This window comes from Photinus pyralis, unplaced genomic scaffold, assembly GCF_008802855.1.
Source record: "Photinus pyralis isolate 1611_PpyrPB1 unplaced genomic scaffold, Ppyr1.3 Ppyr1.4_LG9, whole genome shotgun sequence".
Lineage (NCBI taxonomy): Eukaryota > Metazoa > Arthropoda > Insecta > Coleoptera > Lampyridae > Photinus > Photinus pyralis.
Window position 1 is genome coordinate 4246745 of NW_022170878.1, and position 12579 is coordinate 4259323.

General features: G+C 39.4%; 3 protein-coding genes and 1 pseudogene across 4 annotated transcripts; 1 reads left to right on the plus strand and 3 right to left on the minus strand.

The window, feature by feature from the left end:
* Positions 1–2650: 2650 nt before the first annotated feature.
* Positions 2651–6712, plus strand: LOC116180365 (the record flags this gene model as incomplete). 2 transcript variants are annotated; one of them, XM_031500320.1, is given in 3 exon segments in its annotated part: positions 2651–4065; positions 5604–5679; positions 6043–6712. In XM_031500320.1, coding segments are annotated over 3 exon segments (1612 nt in total), but the record flags the coding sequence as incomplete, so codon positions are not given.
* Positions 6713–7514: 802 nt separating this feature from the next.
* Positions 7515–8117, minus strand: LOC116180366 (alpha-crystallin B chain-like). The gene has a single exon (XM_031500322.1). It carries the CDS (start codon positions 8057–8059, stop codon positions 7589–7591), a length of 471 nt encoding a protein of 156 aa, XP_031356182.1. The 5' UTR covers positions 8060–8117; the 3' UTR covers positions 7515–7588.
* A 2023-nt stretch (positions 8118–10140) lies between these two features.
* On the minus strand, positions 10141–10713 carry LOC116180367 (annotated as a pseudogene).
* An 802-nt stretch (positions 10714–11515) lies between these two features.
* On the minus strand, positions 11516–12202 carry LOC116180722 (alpha-crystallin A chain-like). The gene has a single exon (XM_031500842.1). It carries the CDS (start codon positions 12161–12163, stop codon positions 11516–11518), a length of 648 nt encoding a protein of 215 aa, XP_031356702.1. The 5' UTR covers positions 12164–12202.
* Between the last annotated feature and the right edge of the window lie 377 nt (positions 12203–12579).

Sequence of the window (12579 nt, forward strand, 5' to 3'; positions counted from 1 at the left end):
GGTGTCTAAATGTACTCCTAAATATTTAGCGGCTGAGTCTTTGTCCATCCAGGATATTACTTTACTATTGACATGAATACTAGGAGTATCGTTGATTCTTCGTAATGTAAACACCTTGGCTTGGCATTTATCAGGATTTATTTGGATACTCCATTTTTTAAACCAGGCACACAGATTATCAATAGCTACTTGCAGTACTATTACTGCCTCGTTTAGGTTTGTAGCTTGAGTAAAAACGGCCGTATCGTCGGCGAAGGTAGCTAGTGTTGCGTTAATTTCAGGAGTGTCGGATGTGTATAGATTAAAGAGTAATGGACCCAGGATGCTGCCCTGTGGAACTCCGGCTCGGATATTTTTAATGTCAGATAACGTCGAATGGACTTTGACTTCAAAGCTTCTGTTTTCGAGAAAGGAGAAGATGATGGCTTTGAGATAAGAGGGTATGCTAATTTTTAAGATTTTAGTTTTTAAGCCTTCAGCCCACACACGATCGAAGGCCTGCGCGACATCTAGAAATACTGCTGCAGTGTACTGCTTGTTTTCAAATCCTCGTTCGATATGTTCGCTGATCCTTTGTAATTGATGATAGGTCGAGTGATTTTTTCTGAATCCGAATTGAAAGGTGGGCAGGACATCTAAATTTTGGATGCTGTCGATTAACCGTTCGTAAATAACCTTTTCTAGCAATTTCGATAACGTTGTCAGAAGACTTATTGGTCTGTAGTTGTTTATTTTCTTTTTGTCTTTGCCTGGTTTCGCAAACATTAGGACATGTGCGTGTTTCCATGACTGGGGGAAATAGCCATATTTCAAGCAGGCGTTGAATATTGAACTGAGCGAGGCTAGGGTTTTTGCTGTTAAGTGCTGAAGTATGGAGTTGGTAATAAGGTCATGACCGGGAGATTTCTTTTTAGGTAGTTTGTCTATTAGGCTCTTTAGTTCTTTGGGGGAAGTTGGTNGTAATGTGATCGTCATTTACGCCTACGTAGATTTTTGCTTTATCTTCAAGCCATAAAGAAATTCAATCTTTCGTAAAGTAGGAAGTAGGTCAGCGAAGAGAGAATTTTCCTGATTTTTCTGTGCGGAACTGCCGACTGCCCAGTGCCGAATTAGTTCCGATGTAGTATTTTTTGAATGCGTTTCTAGTCTATAACTTTTGATTGAGAAGTCTGATCGAAGAAGTATGAATTGTTTTGGATTCTACGCACCAAAATTAATAAGAAAAAGTGTTTTCCCGAGAAATTTTGGTGCAGTCGATTTTTGGCAAAAAAGGAAGGTTATACACTGCCTTTTTTTGAGCCCCGAAAAAAAAATTGTCTCAGATCGACCCGGAAAAAATTTTTCTTATAGAATGTGGCCTGTAGAATCCATAATTTCAAACAGTTCCAAGATTGGGCTACTAGTTCAAAAGTTACAGCCCTTTGAATTTTCTTTCGAAATTGGTTTCTAGTCTATAACTTTTGATTGAGAAGTCTGATCGAAAAAGTACGAATTGTTTTGAATTCTGCGCACCAAAATTAACAAGAAAAAGTGCTTTCCCGAGAAATTTTGATGCAGTCGATTTTTGGAAAAAAGGAAGGTTATACACTGCCTTTTCTTTTGCCCCGAAAAAAAAATATCATTGTATATAATATACATCTTTATTATATACAATGGTAATATGGATGGAATTGATCTTTTCTCTCACAAATACACTATACTTACACCACTCCCACATTAGTAAATTGCGCAAAAGGACCTTGTTTGCGTAAATTCCACACAAAATTGCTAAAACAGTGTTAAAACGGTCTACGTGTACCGCTAATCCAACAAAAACGTTAGAAATTATACGCATAATCAGTTATATTTTCTCACTGTACCTATTTAATTTTCATTGCTAGCTAAATTCAAATAAAGTTTGTAATTGGGTAATTGGGTAAGGCGTTAAAATGATAAGATAAATAGGTCTATGGCCTGAAAGAATTAAAAGACTCCTTGCATCGGAAGCATAATATCACATTCCGGTGATTAAATATAATGCTGACAGTATCATGGTCTGTGTCTGGTGCAAAGTAATGACGTAATTCAAATCTCAACTTTGTTGTCAGTATATTTAAAAATTAAATAGGTAATACAGGTTACATGCTGCTATATGGTAATACAGCGATACAACAGCTTTGAAGAACACTTCCTTACCAGATTTTCTACTGCAACAATATCCTATCCCATGACACCTCTTTATATTATATTATTTACTCTATGGTTAAAATTGAGGGTTGTTTATGGTGTCTTATGTGGATCGCACTTCAATATCCATTAATTTTAAAGTGACAGAAAATAAGTCTTACTTTTCTTCAGTTAAATACATCGCACATGACCGAAAATATCAAAAATGGAAGCAAAATTTTCATTTGTTTTAAGACGTTATTTTAGTTGCATAAAATTAGGCATCCTTCAGCAGAGTGTTTATCATTTAAAACTAGACATAGGAAATCTCTATGTCTACTTCTAAATGAATATCACTGTATATCAGAAACTTCAGATGAGAATATTTCTATACTGGTAATGCTCGTTTTAATTTTTGTGGTATTTAGTAAGTAGGCTACATCACTTCATACATTTCCACTATTATTGCATTGATCTTGTAGTAAGTAGTACATTTTACTCAATTAGGACTAGCTCCCCAAGTGGTTACATCGACACCAATCAAATCGCAGGCGGCAGCAGCCCTGGAAGTAGTCGACCCAGTGGCACAGTTGAAACAAAACGTCAGCGACACGCTGACGTTCTTGCACAAGGAACGAAACGACTTTCTTCCGCTGGACGACATAATCATACCTAGCAGAAAGGACGATCACGTCGCGAAAGAAATAGATCTGAGCAGTGAGAGTATTAAGAAGAGGAAAGTCGTCGACTTGGATAATGTGCGGGCGTCGGCCGAGAGCGAGGTGGACAAAGTGATCGAGGCTGCAGAAACCGCCGTCAACGAGGTTGTCGGTCCCACCGAACAATTTATGCCAAGCAAAGCCCCGATAGGGTGTCAAATGCGTATGGCAAGGCCAGACGAGGAGGACGCGATCGCTGTCTGCGAAGACATGCACGAAGCCAAACGTTTACCGAACTCGTCGCAATTTCTCGACAACGAAATACGCGCGATTAACCTCAACAGCGCAGCCGCAAAGATCGAGGCCGCAGAAACCGCCGTCAACGAGTTTAAGGTCAGGCCAACCGAACTATTCAAGCCAAGCAAAGCCCCGATAGGGTGCCAAATGCGTATGGTAAGGCCGGATGAGAACATTGACGCTGTCGCCATCTGTGAAGAACTATACTCGCCCGACAAACAAAACGCCATACTCGAAGCGCAAGAGGTTTTCAAATTCCTAGAGAACGAAGCCACGCCTACCAGTCTACCGAACTCCTCCCAATTTCTCGAAAACGAAATACACGCGATTAATTTCAACAGCGCAACCGCAAAGAGTAGCGGTATTCCGGTTCCAAAACCGCGTCAGAAGATCGCCTTTAGCGATGCGGAACGCGAAGCGGAGCCCGCGATTTCCGACGGTGAACGATCGATTTCGCCCGACGAATTTCTAAGTAAAATTCCCGTCTCGGGCAAGGGGAAAGTGAAGACGATCAAGAAACATTCGAAGGATCCGCTAAAGGAATTCGTTAAACTTACGCAGGACGTCAATTGGGATGACGATCAAGCGGTTACGACTACAGATCCGATCGTCAAAACCACAGTCACTCGAATTACGATGCCTGACGACGCGAAAACCGGCACAGAGTACGTAGAAGTCTCCAAAAGTAAGATACCCGTCCTGATGACGGAGTCTACACGAATTTTGCCACCGGACTCGACACCTGCCCAAGTTGACATGACACTGGTATCGCCGGGGTCGGACACGAAGTTCTCAACGAAGAGCAAAAGCAGTACGCTCGACTCCGACTCGGACAGCGACAGCAGAAGGAGTTCCCCACTGAAAGGAATATTGAAAAAGTCCGGCTTGAAATTGGTTGGTAGCTCTAGCGGATCGGATATCGCACTACACGAAGCCGGATCCGAATTAAGTGAGGACGAATCAGGTAACACCCGTCTTTGTTTGACCGTTCTGTTTGTGCTTGTACTATCTTTCTCTGTTTAGAGATTATAGTTTAGTAGTCTATGCATGCTGTGCTTTAATGCGCGCGTTTTACAGTAATAATAATAAATTAAATTGAGGCACTCAAAATTCAAATTCACCGTTGACTCCTTTTTTGCCAATTTGACGTTCTGTAAGTTATCCAAACTGAAGGAAATTTGCAACTAGAAATTGTTTGCAATATGAAACAACAGACGGACAAGAAAACTCACGGAAAAGACTAAAAATGCCGTAATCTTTTTCTGGCAATTCCGCTTATCCAATGTTGTATTAGTAAGTGGTAGAGGATAGGCGTCACGTTGCTTTCCTTGTGATAGTATGTGTTTTTGAGAAAAATTTCCAATTCCAATTGAATTTATCGACATTGAGGAGAAAGCAATTAAAGAAAATTGAGTGCACTCAAAATTCAAATTCGCCGTAATCCTTTTTTGCCAATTTGACGTTCTGTAATTATCCAAACTGAAGGAAATGCAACTAGAAATTGTTTGCAATATGAAACAACAGACGGACAAGAAAACTCACGGAAAAGACTAAAAATGCCGTAATCTTTTTCTGGCAATTCCGCTTATCCAATGTTGTATTAGTAAGTGGTAGAGGATAGGCGTCACGTTAGCTTTCCTTATGATAGTATGTGTTTTTGAGAAAAATTTCCAATTCCAATTGAATTTATCGACATTGAGGAGAAAACAATTAAATAAAATTGAGTGCACTCAAAATTCAAATTCGCCGTAATCCTTTTTTGCCAATTTGACGTTCTGTAATTTATCCAAACTGAAGGAAAAACAACTAGAAATTGTTTGCAATATGAAACAACAGACAGACAAGAAAACTCACGGAAAAGACTAAAAATGCCGTAATCTTTTTCTGGCAATTCCGCTTATCCAAGGTTGTATTAGTAAGTGGTAGAGGATAGGCGTCACGTTAGATTTTTCTTGTTTTTTTTTTGAAAAAAATTTCCAATTTCAATTGAATTTATCGACATCGAGGAGAAAATAGGCCAATACAACTAGCTCTCTGGTGTGTCCTAGGGCGCCGAAATGATGACGACTTGACACTTGACTTGATGCAATCTGTCAATTTCTGTATTCAATATAAAAATATAAAAAAAAATGTATGTGGTCTTCACCTCTAATGAAGAATCTTTGCAACTTTAGGGCCGACTTAATATGGCAAAACAGTTGAATGGCAAAACAAGAAAGATCCTGTTAATGTCTTTTATTCCAATTTACCCTGTTCGGTTGTCGACACCAGCTGGTTTAGGCCAATGAAGCATTAATTGTGTCCTTACGATTTATTACTTTAAGCGTTCGAAAAGACAAATCACATTTTCTCTGCACACATTGGACATACATTTTTTTTAGTTCGAAAGACGAGGTTAGTCGAGACATATTCAATATTCATTTTTTTTTTTTGACTTAACATTGCTACAACGTTTAATATCGATTTAATTTATCTCGCGCTCGAGAATTAATAAGCGCCTAGAAGATTTCTGCCAAAATGACCAGCCGCAGTTTACGGAGACGACGGTGGAGGAAGTTGATCCTGTGACGGGTGCTAAGTAAGTATTTTCGTGGTGTAGCAAACCTAGCGAAATTACTGTTAATTACTTGAAACTCGTTTTGGTCCCCTCTACCGCTCATTTTTCAGCACCCAGGACCCTTGTAACCAAAGTAATTAAACTCGAATGAGTTACACATTTTTTTAGGATTCATATCCACTCCCATATATTCTCGCAATCTTTGATTGAATACACAACGTCCACAATATTTATCGTCACAGGGCGAATTGCTTTCAATTTTGCTTACTGCCACGCCAACTAACAATGCAAGGGCGGCATCCTCCCCCTTGTACTGTTAGTCGCTAATTGTGCTGTCATTTTTCAACTTGGAACACCATTCGTTTACGACATTTTCATTTGCAGGATTACAAGGACGACACGCACTGTAACCCAATCGACGACAATGCCGGGCGCTCAAAACGAGAGCGACCTGCGTCAGTCGATCAAGGAAGTTCTCGATCAGTTCATGTCGCACGAACGATAAGACCGATTTCGGAGTCGCCGGTACACTATAGCTTTACTACAAAACGAATAGTGATCTTTATGAACCAATCAGTGCTGTTAATTTAATTAAAATGCACCCCTAGGAATCGTATCGCAATAATATATTTTCATTATTTGTATCTTTCTAATTTTATAGCGGTGATCTATTTAAGTGAGGTTAGGTGAACGGGAATGGGACGCTCTTTCGTAATTTTACCAATTAACAAATAAAAAAAAATAGAGAGGAAGGTGCATTTTAATTTATCGGAATTAGTTTCTATATATAACTATACTCTGTGCCTAGAATTTTGTTTATTCCAAATATTGCTTTAGTATTAATTAAGGTTTTAAACTTTTTAAGATATGTATAGTACTTCTCCGAGCTTAATTCTCTCTATCTATCATGCATGACATAATAATTGTTTCTGTTCAGTTGAAATTTGAAATTTTATCAAAGTTACAGAATATACAGTAATATATTTAAAATATACAGAAGTAATAATATATGATTAATAGTTATATTAATAAATTACAGAAACGATTGCTTTTAGATGAGGAGTTAAAAAATAAATGTTTGTGGTGTAGTAACTTACTTTTCAATTCCCCTTTTTTTCATGAAAATTGCAAGTTCCAACTTTCGAATGGGAAGTCCCAGAACCCAGAGAAAATGGAAAAGCGCAAAGTACCTAATTGGAAAGAAATAAGAACGCTTGAGGAAGGAATTATTTTTATTGTGATACTCACTCGCACAAAACAAAACATACAGGTAAAATACTAATTTCTAAAGACAATATTTAACTTTTACCCTCGCTAGTGTCGATGTGAGTAATTGGTATGGCACGTTTCTCCGCCTGTTCGACTTTGTTGGGGGCGGTTATGGTAAGTATTCCATCTGCCGACAAAACCAACTCGACCTTCTTGACCTCGTGCCCCTTTAGGAATGACGAATTTTCTGTAAAATTTCTGCAAATAAAATTTATCACTTGCAATTTATAAAATGAACTCAACTGCATCGAACTGACTGACTGACTGAAAGTCGCCACAATTCGCTCTAGAAAGATTCCGAATGTTCTTCACTAAATACGACATGTTTCCCGGAAAGATTGCGTCACATCCGCCCTCGCTCTTATCCCTACTAAGGGCGCCTCTATGTCTATCTCTTGCTGGAATATTCGCTACAATATCAAAGAAAACTGAAATGATCTAGTATCCGATCCTATAAATTTGGCAAGAAACCTGTCAAAGTATTTGTAGAGAAAGCACTTCTAAAGGAGGCAGTTAATGGGAAAAAGTGTTCTTTTAAGATGTTTCAATTGTACTCAAAGAAAAGGGATTGAAATAAAAACACTTGGTCAAGGAATATTTTTATTCTGGCCCCCGCTCTTACACATAATAAAACTTAGGTACTAATTTCCAAGACCAAAAGTTAATTTTTTCCTTCGCGTGTATCGACGTGGGTAATCGGTATGGCACGTTCCTCCAACTGCTCGACTTTGTTGGGGGCGGTTATGGTGAGTATTCCATCCGCTGACAAAACCGACTCGACCTTCTTCATATCGTGCCCTTTAGGAATGACGAATTTTCTGTAAAATTGTCTGCAAATGTGCCCATTCTCGTCGCTCTTCTCGTGCTTGGCCTCCACAACGATCGCGTTTCCGTCGATGGCCTTGATTGTAATTTCTTCCGGTGAAAAATTCTCCACGTCCAGTTTCACTTGGAATTTGTCGCGATCTTGAATGACCGATTCTTTTCCATCGCCCGCCTCCAACGGATTTCGTCCACGAGGAATCGCCTGATACACGAGAAATGGGAACAGTTCTTCCCCCAATCGCATTTGGTGTTCCATCATACGAAGTGGTCTCGCCACGTCTCGGAAAAGTAGCGGTAATAAAGACATTTTCACAATTCGCGCAATGTGTAGCAACTGCAAGAGTCTGCGATGATTTGAATGTGAGCGGGACTCCTGTGTATTTATACTGATCTTGCTTCCCCCACGCATGCGTTGGAATTTTCTAGAAAAGTTCGGACGCATTCAATTCCCATGGAACAATCCAGAACATACTAGAATGTACGAGGTGACTCATTATTGTGTACCAATGGTTTGCATATATCGCAAGAGACGAAAGGCGTTTTAGCATTTTCATTTTTGTTATTTACGCAGATAAACAAAAATTTCGTTACGTTAACCAATTTTAATTTACGTTATTTATTAAGCAAAAATCCTCTCCTCCACCTTTTCTAATTCGTCCAGCTCCCCCAATTTCGATGTTTACAATCTCGTAACTTTTCCGTAATACCCGGGGGTCTGGGGGTGTATGGAATGCCCCCTCCCCTCCAGCAGACGAAGGTATATCCATATTTTAAAAAACTCCCACAGCTTTTAAAGGTCTTGTAGAAGCTTTTACAATTTCTTACAAAAATGATGGCACAAAGTAAATTAGCGCGCTTCCAATCACACTGCACACATCCTAATCAGACGCCGGTTTTTGTAACACATCTAATTAGCTACCGCGGTATTGCGGCACTTGACCATTCTAAAATTCTGGGCACCGTAGGAAAATTGTCCGCCTAATTTTCGCAGATGGCCAAGGGTGCGAGGACATATTTCGGTAGTTGGTCCGGGGTGCAAGGTGAAATATTGGCTGTGGCAGGTTCAAAATAGCATCAAAGATGGTGGGGTCAAAATGGCATCCAAGATGGCGACTCAACTGACGAAATATAGCTGAGACCAATATGAGTCCGACACATCCATAAAATTCAAGAATCGGAAGAATTCGAAGAAAGTGGTGGATTTGAAGAATTCTAAGAATGAAAGACAGGTAGAATTATAAAAACCTGAAGAATACGAAAAGCTTTTAGAATATATAAAATTTTTAAAAATTTGAAGAAAATTGAGAATGTGGGGGATGTGATGAAACCTCATATTTCTGAAGAATCGATCAGATTCAAATAAATAATAGGATTCACAAGAATCTGAAAAAATTGAGAAGAAGCCAAATTGAAGACAACTGAAGGATTCGAAGAGACAGAAGAAAGAACTTCAAAACCCCAAACATTTGCATGTGTAGAATCCCCAGTAAAAAATCAAAATGTGGAACGTTTCAATCGAAAAGAATCTGAAGCGTGAAGAATTTGACGAGTGAGTCAGACGAATTCGAAGAGTTGAAAGAATCTGAAAATTCTAAAAATGTTGAAAAATCCTAGGCATTCCACGGGTCCGAAGAATCTGAAAAATTGTAAGAAACGTTTCAAAAACTTGAAGAAGTCGCAGAAACAGAAGAGTAAAAAAAATGTGGAGCGAATTGAAAATCTCGCCATCTTCCCAAAACTTAGAACCTATAAAAATGTCTGGAAATTCTTTGAAAGCCTTTCTTTGATGATATAGATTTTCAAAATCCTTTTAACACTTCAGGGGTACCTGATACCTTTTCTAGAGCTATCAAGCGTTCTGTGCACTCCTCAGAGATACATAAATCTCAATATACCTGAGAAGGGTCTAGAATGTTCTCAAAATGTTGTAACGTAAATTTAATTAGGTACGTGGTTTTATTTAATACAACTAATTAACAATAAATTTATAATAGATTAATTTATAACATTAAAATTTATCACTTGCAATTTATAAAATTAACTCAACTGCATCGAAGTTGGAACTGACTGAAAGTCGCCAACATTCGCTCTAGAAAGATTCCGAATGTTCTACACTAAAGACGACATGTTTCGCGAAAAGATTGCGTCACATATCCGCCCTCGCTCTTATCCCTACTGATGGCCCCACGATGTATATCTCTTGCTGAAATATTCGCTACAATATCAAAGAAAACTCCTGAAACGATTTAGTATCCGATCCTATAAATTTGGCAAGAAACCTGTCAAGTACTTATAGAGAAGCACTTCTAGAGGAGGCACTTAATGGGAAAAAGGGTGTTCTATGTTTCAGTGAACTCAGAGAAAAGGGATTGAAATAAAAAGACTTGGTCAAGGAATATTTTTATTCTGGCCCCCGCTCTTACACATAATAAAACTTAGGTACTAATTTCCAAGACCAAAAGTTAATTATTTCCTTCGCGTGTATCGACGTGCGTAATTGGTATGGCACGTTCCTCCACCTGTTCGACTTTGTTGGGGGCGGTTATGGTGGGTATTCCATCCGCTGACAAAACCGACTCGACCTTCTTCATATCGTGCCCTTTAGGAATGACGAATTTCCTGTAAAATTGTCTGCAAATGTGCCCATTCTCGTCGCTCTTCTCGTGCTTGGCCTCCACAACGATCGCGTTTCCATCGATGGCCTTGATTGTAATTTCTTCCGGTGAAAAATTCTCCACGTCCAGTTTCACTTGGAATTTGTCGCGATCTTGAATGACCGATTCTTTTCCATCGCCCGCCTCCAACGGATTTCGTCCACGAGGAATCGCCTGATACACGAGAAATGGGAACAGTTCTTCCCAATCGCATTTGGTGTTCCATCATACGAAGTGGTCTCGCCACGTCTCGGAAAAGTAGCGGTAATAAAGACATTTTCACAATTCGCGCAATGTGTAGCAACTGCAAGAGTTTGCGATGATTTGAATGTGAGCGGGACTCGCCTTCCCACCATGCGTTGGAATTTTCTAGAAAAGTTCGGACGCATTCAATCCCATGGAACAATCCAGAACATACTAGAATGTACGAGGTGACTCATTATTGTGTACCAATGGTTTGCATATATCGCAAGAGACGAAAGGCGTTTTAGCATTTTCATTTTTGTTATTTACGCAGATAAACAAAAATTTCGTTACGTTAACCAATATTAATTTATGTTATTTATTAAGCAAAAATCCTCTCCTCCACCTTTTCTAATTCGTCCAGCTCCCCCAATTTCGATGTTTACAATCTCGTAACTTTTCCGTAATACACGGGGGCCTGGGGTGTATGGAATGCCCCCTCCCCTCCAGCAGACGAAGGTATATCCATATTTTAAAAGACTCCCACAGCTTTTAAAGGTCTTGTAGAAGCTTTTACAATTTCTTACAAAATGGGGGACAAAGTAAATTAGCGCGCTTCCAATCACACTGCACACATCCTAATCAGACGCCGTTTTTTGTAACACATCTAATTAGCTACCGTGGTATTGCGGCACTTGACCATTGTAAAATTCTGGGCACCGTAGGAAAATTGTCCGCCTAATTTTCGCAGATGGCCAGGGGTGCGAGGACATATTTCGATAGTTGGTCCGGGATGCAATCAAATATTGGCAATTGGTCTGGGGTACGAGATCGTACATTTCGGCAGTGGTCGGGGGTGCTATATTTCGGCAGATTAATGGAAAGAAATAAAAACGCTTGAAGAAGGAATTATTTTTTATTATGATTCACTTGCACAAACAAAACGTACAGCTAGACGGTACCTCGCTAGTGTCGACGTGCGTAATTGGTATGGCACGTTCCTCCACCTGTTCGACTTTGTTGGGGGCGGTTATGGTGGGTATTCCATCCGCTGACAAAACCGACTCGACCTTCTTCATATCGTGCCCTTTAGGAATGACGAATTTCCTGTAAAATTGTCTGCAAATGTGCCCATTCTCGTCGCTCTTCTCGTGCTTGGCCTCCACAACGATCGCGTTTCCATCGATGGCCTTGATTGTAATTTCTTCCGGTGAAAAATTCTCCACGTCCAGTTTCACTTGGAATTTGTCGCGATCTTGAGTGACCGATTCTTTTCCATCGCCCACCTCCAAGGGATTTCGTCCACGAGGAATCGTCCGATACACGAGAAATGGGAACAGTTCTTCGTCCAATCGCATTTGATGATCCATCATACGAAGCGGTCTCGCCACGTCTCGGAAAAGTAGCGGTAATAAAGACATTTTCACAATTGGCGCAATGTGTAGCAACTGCAACAGTTTGCGATGATTTGAAAGTGAGCGGGATTCGTCTGTATTTATAACTGTTTTTGCTTCCCCCCACGCATGCGTCGGAATTTTCGAGAATAGTTTGGACGCGTTCAATATCCACCACATACAATCATATGGAACAATCTAGAACATACGAGAACCTTTCTACGGTCTGAATAATGTAGCATTAAAGTGTGACATTTTATTTATTAATGAGATAGTGTGTTTATTTTGGGTTTGTTTTCATGTACAAAATGAGTCAACGATAGCGCGGAGTAACTTAATGCCTTGAAGATAACATTTTTCGATAGAGTGCTTTTGTATTATGATATGGTTAAATATTCTCCACATTTTAAAAATATTTGGAATTATACAGGATGCGCCCACAAAGTAGGGCGCCCAAATGGTACATTTTTTTAAATAGAACGCCGTATATTTGAATGCATTTTTTGAATTCTACGTGTAAATGTACGTCTTTTTTTGTTATATGGTTAATATCCGAAAAGCTAGTAGTTTTAAAGATAATTCGATTTTTAAGAAAA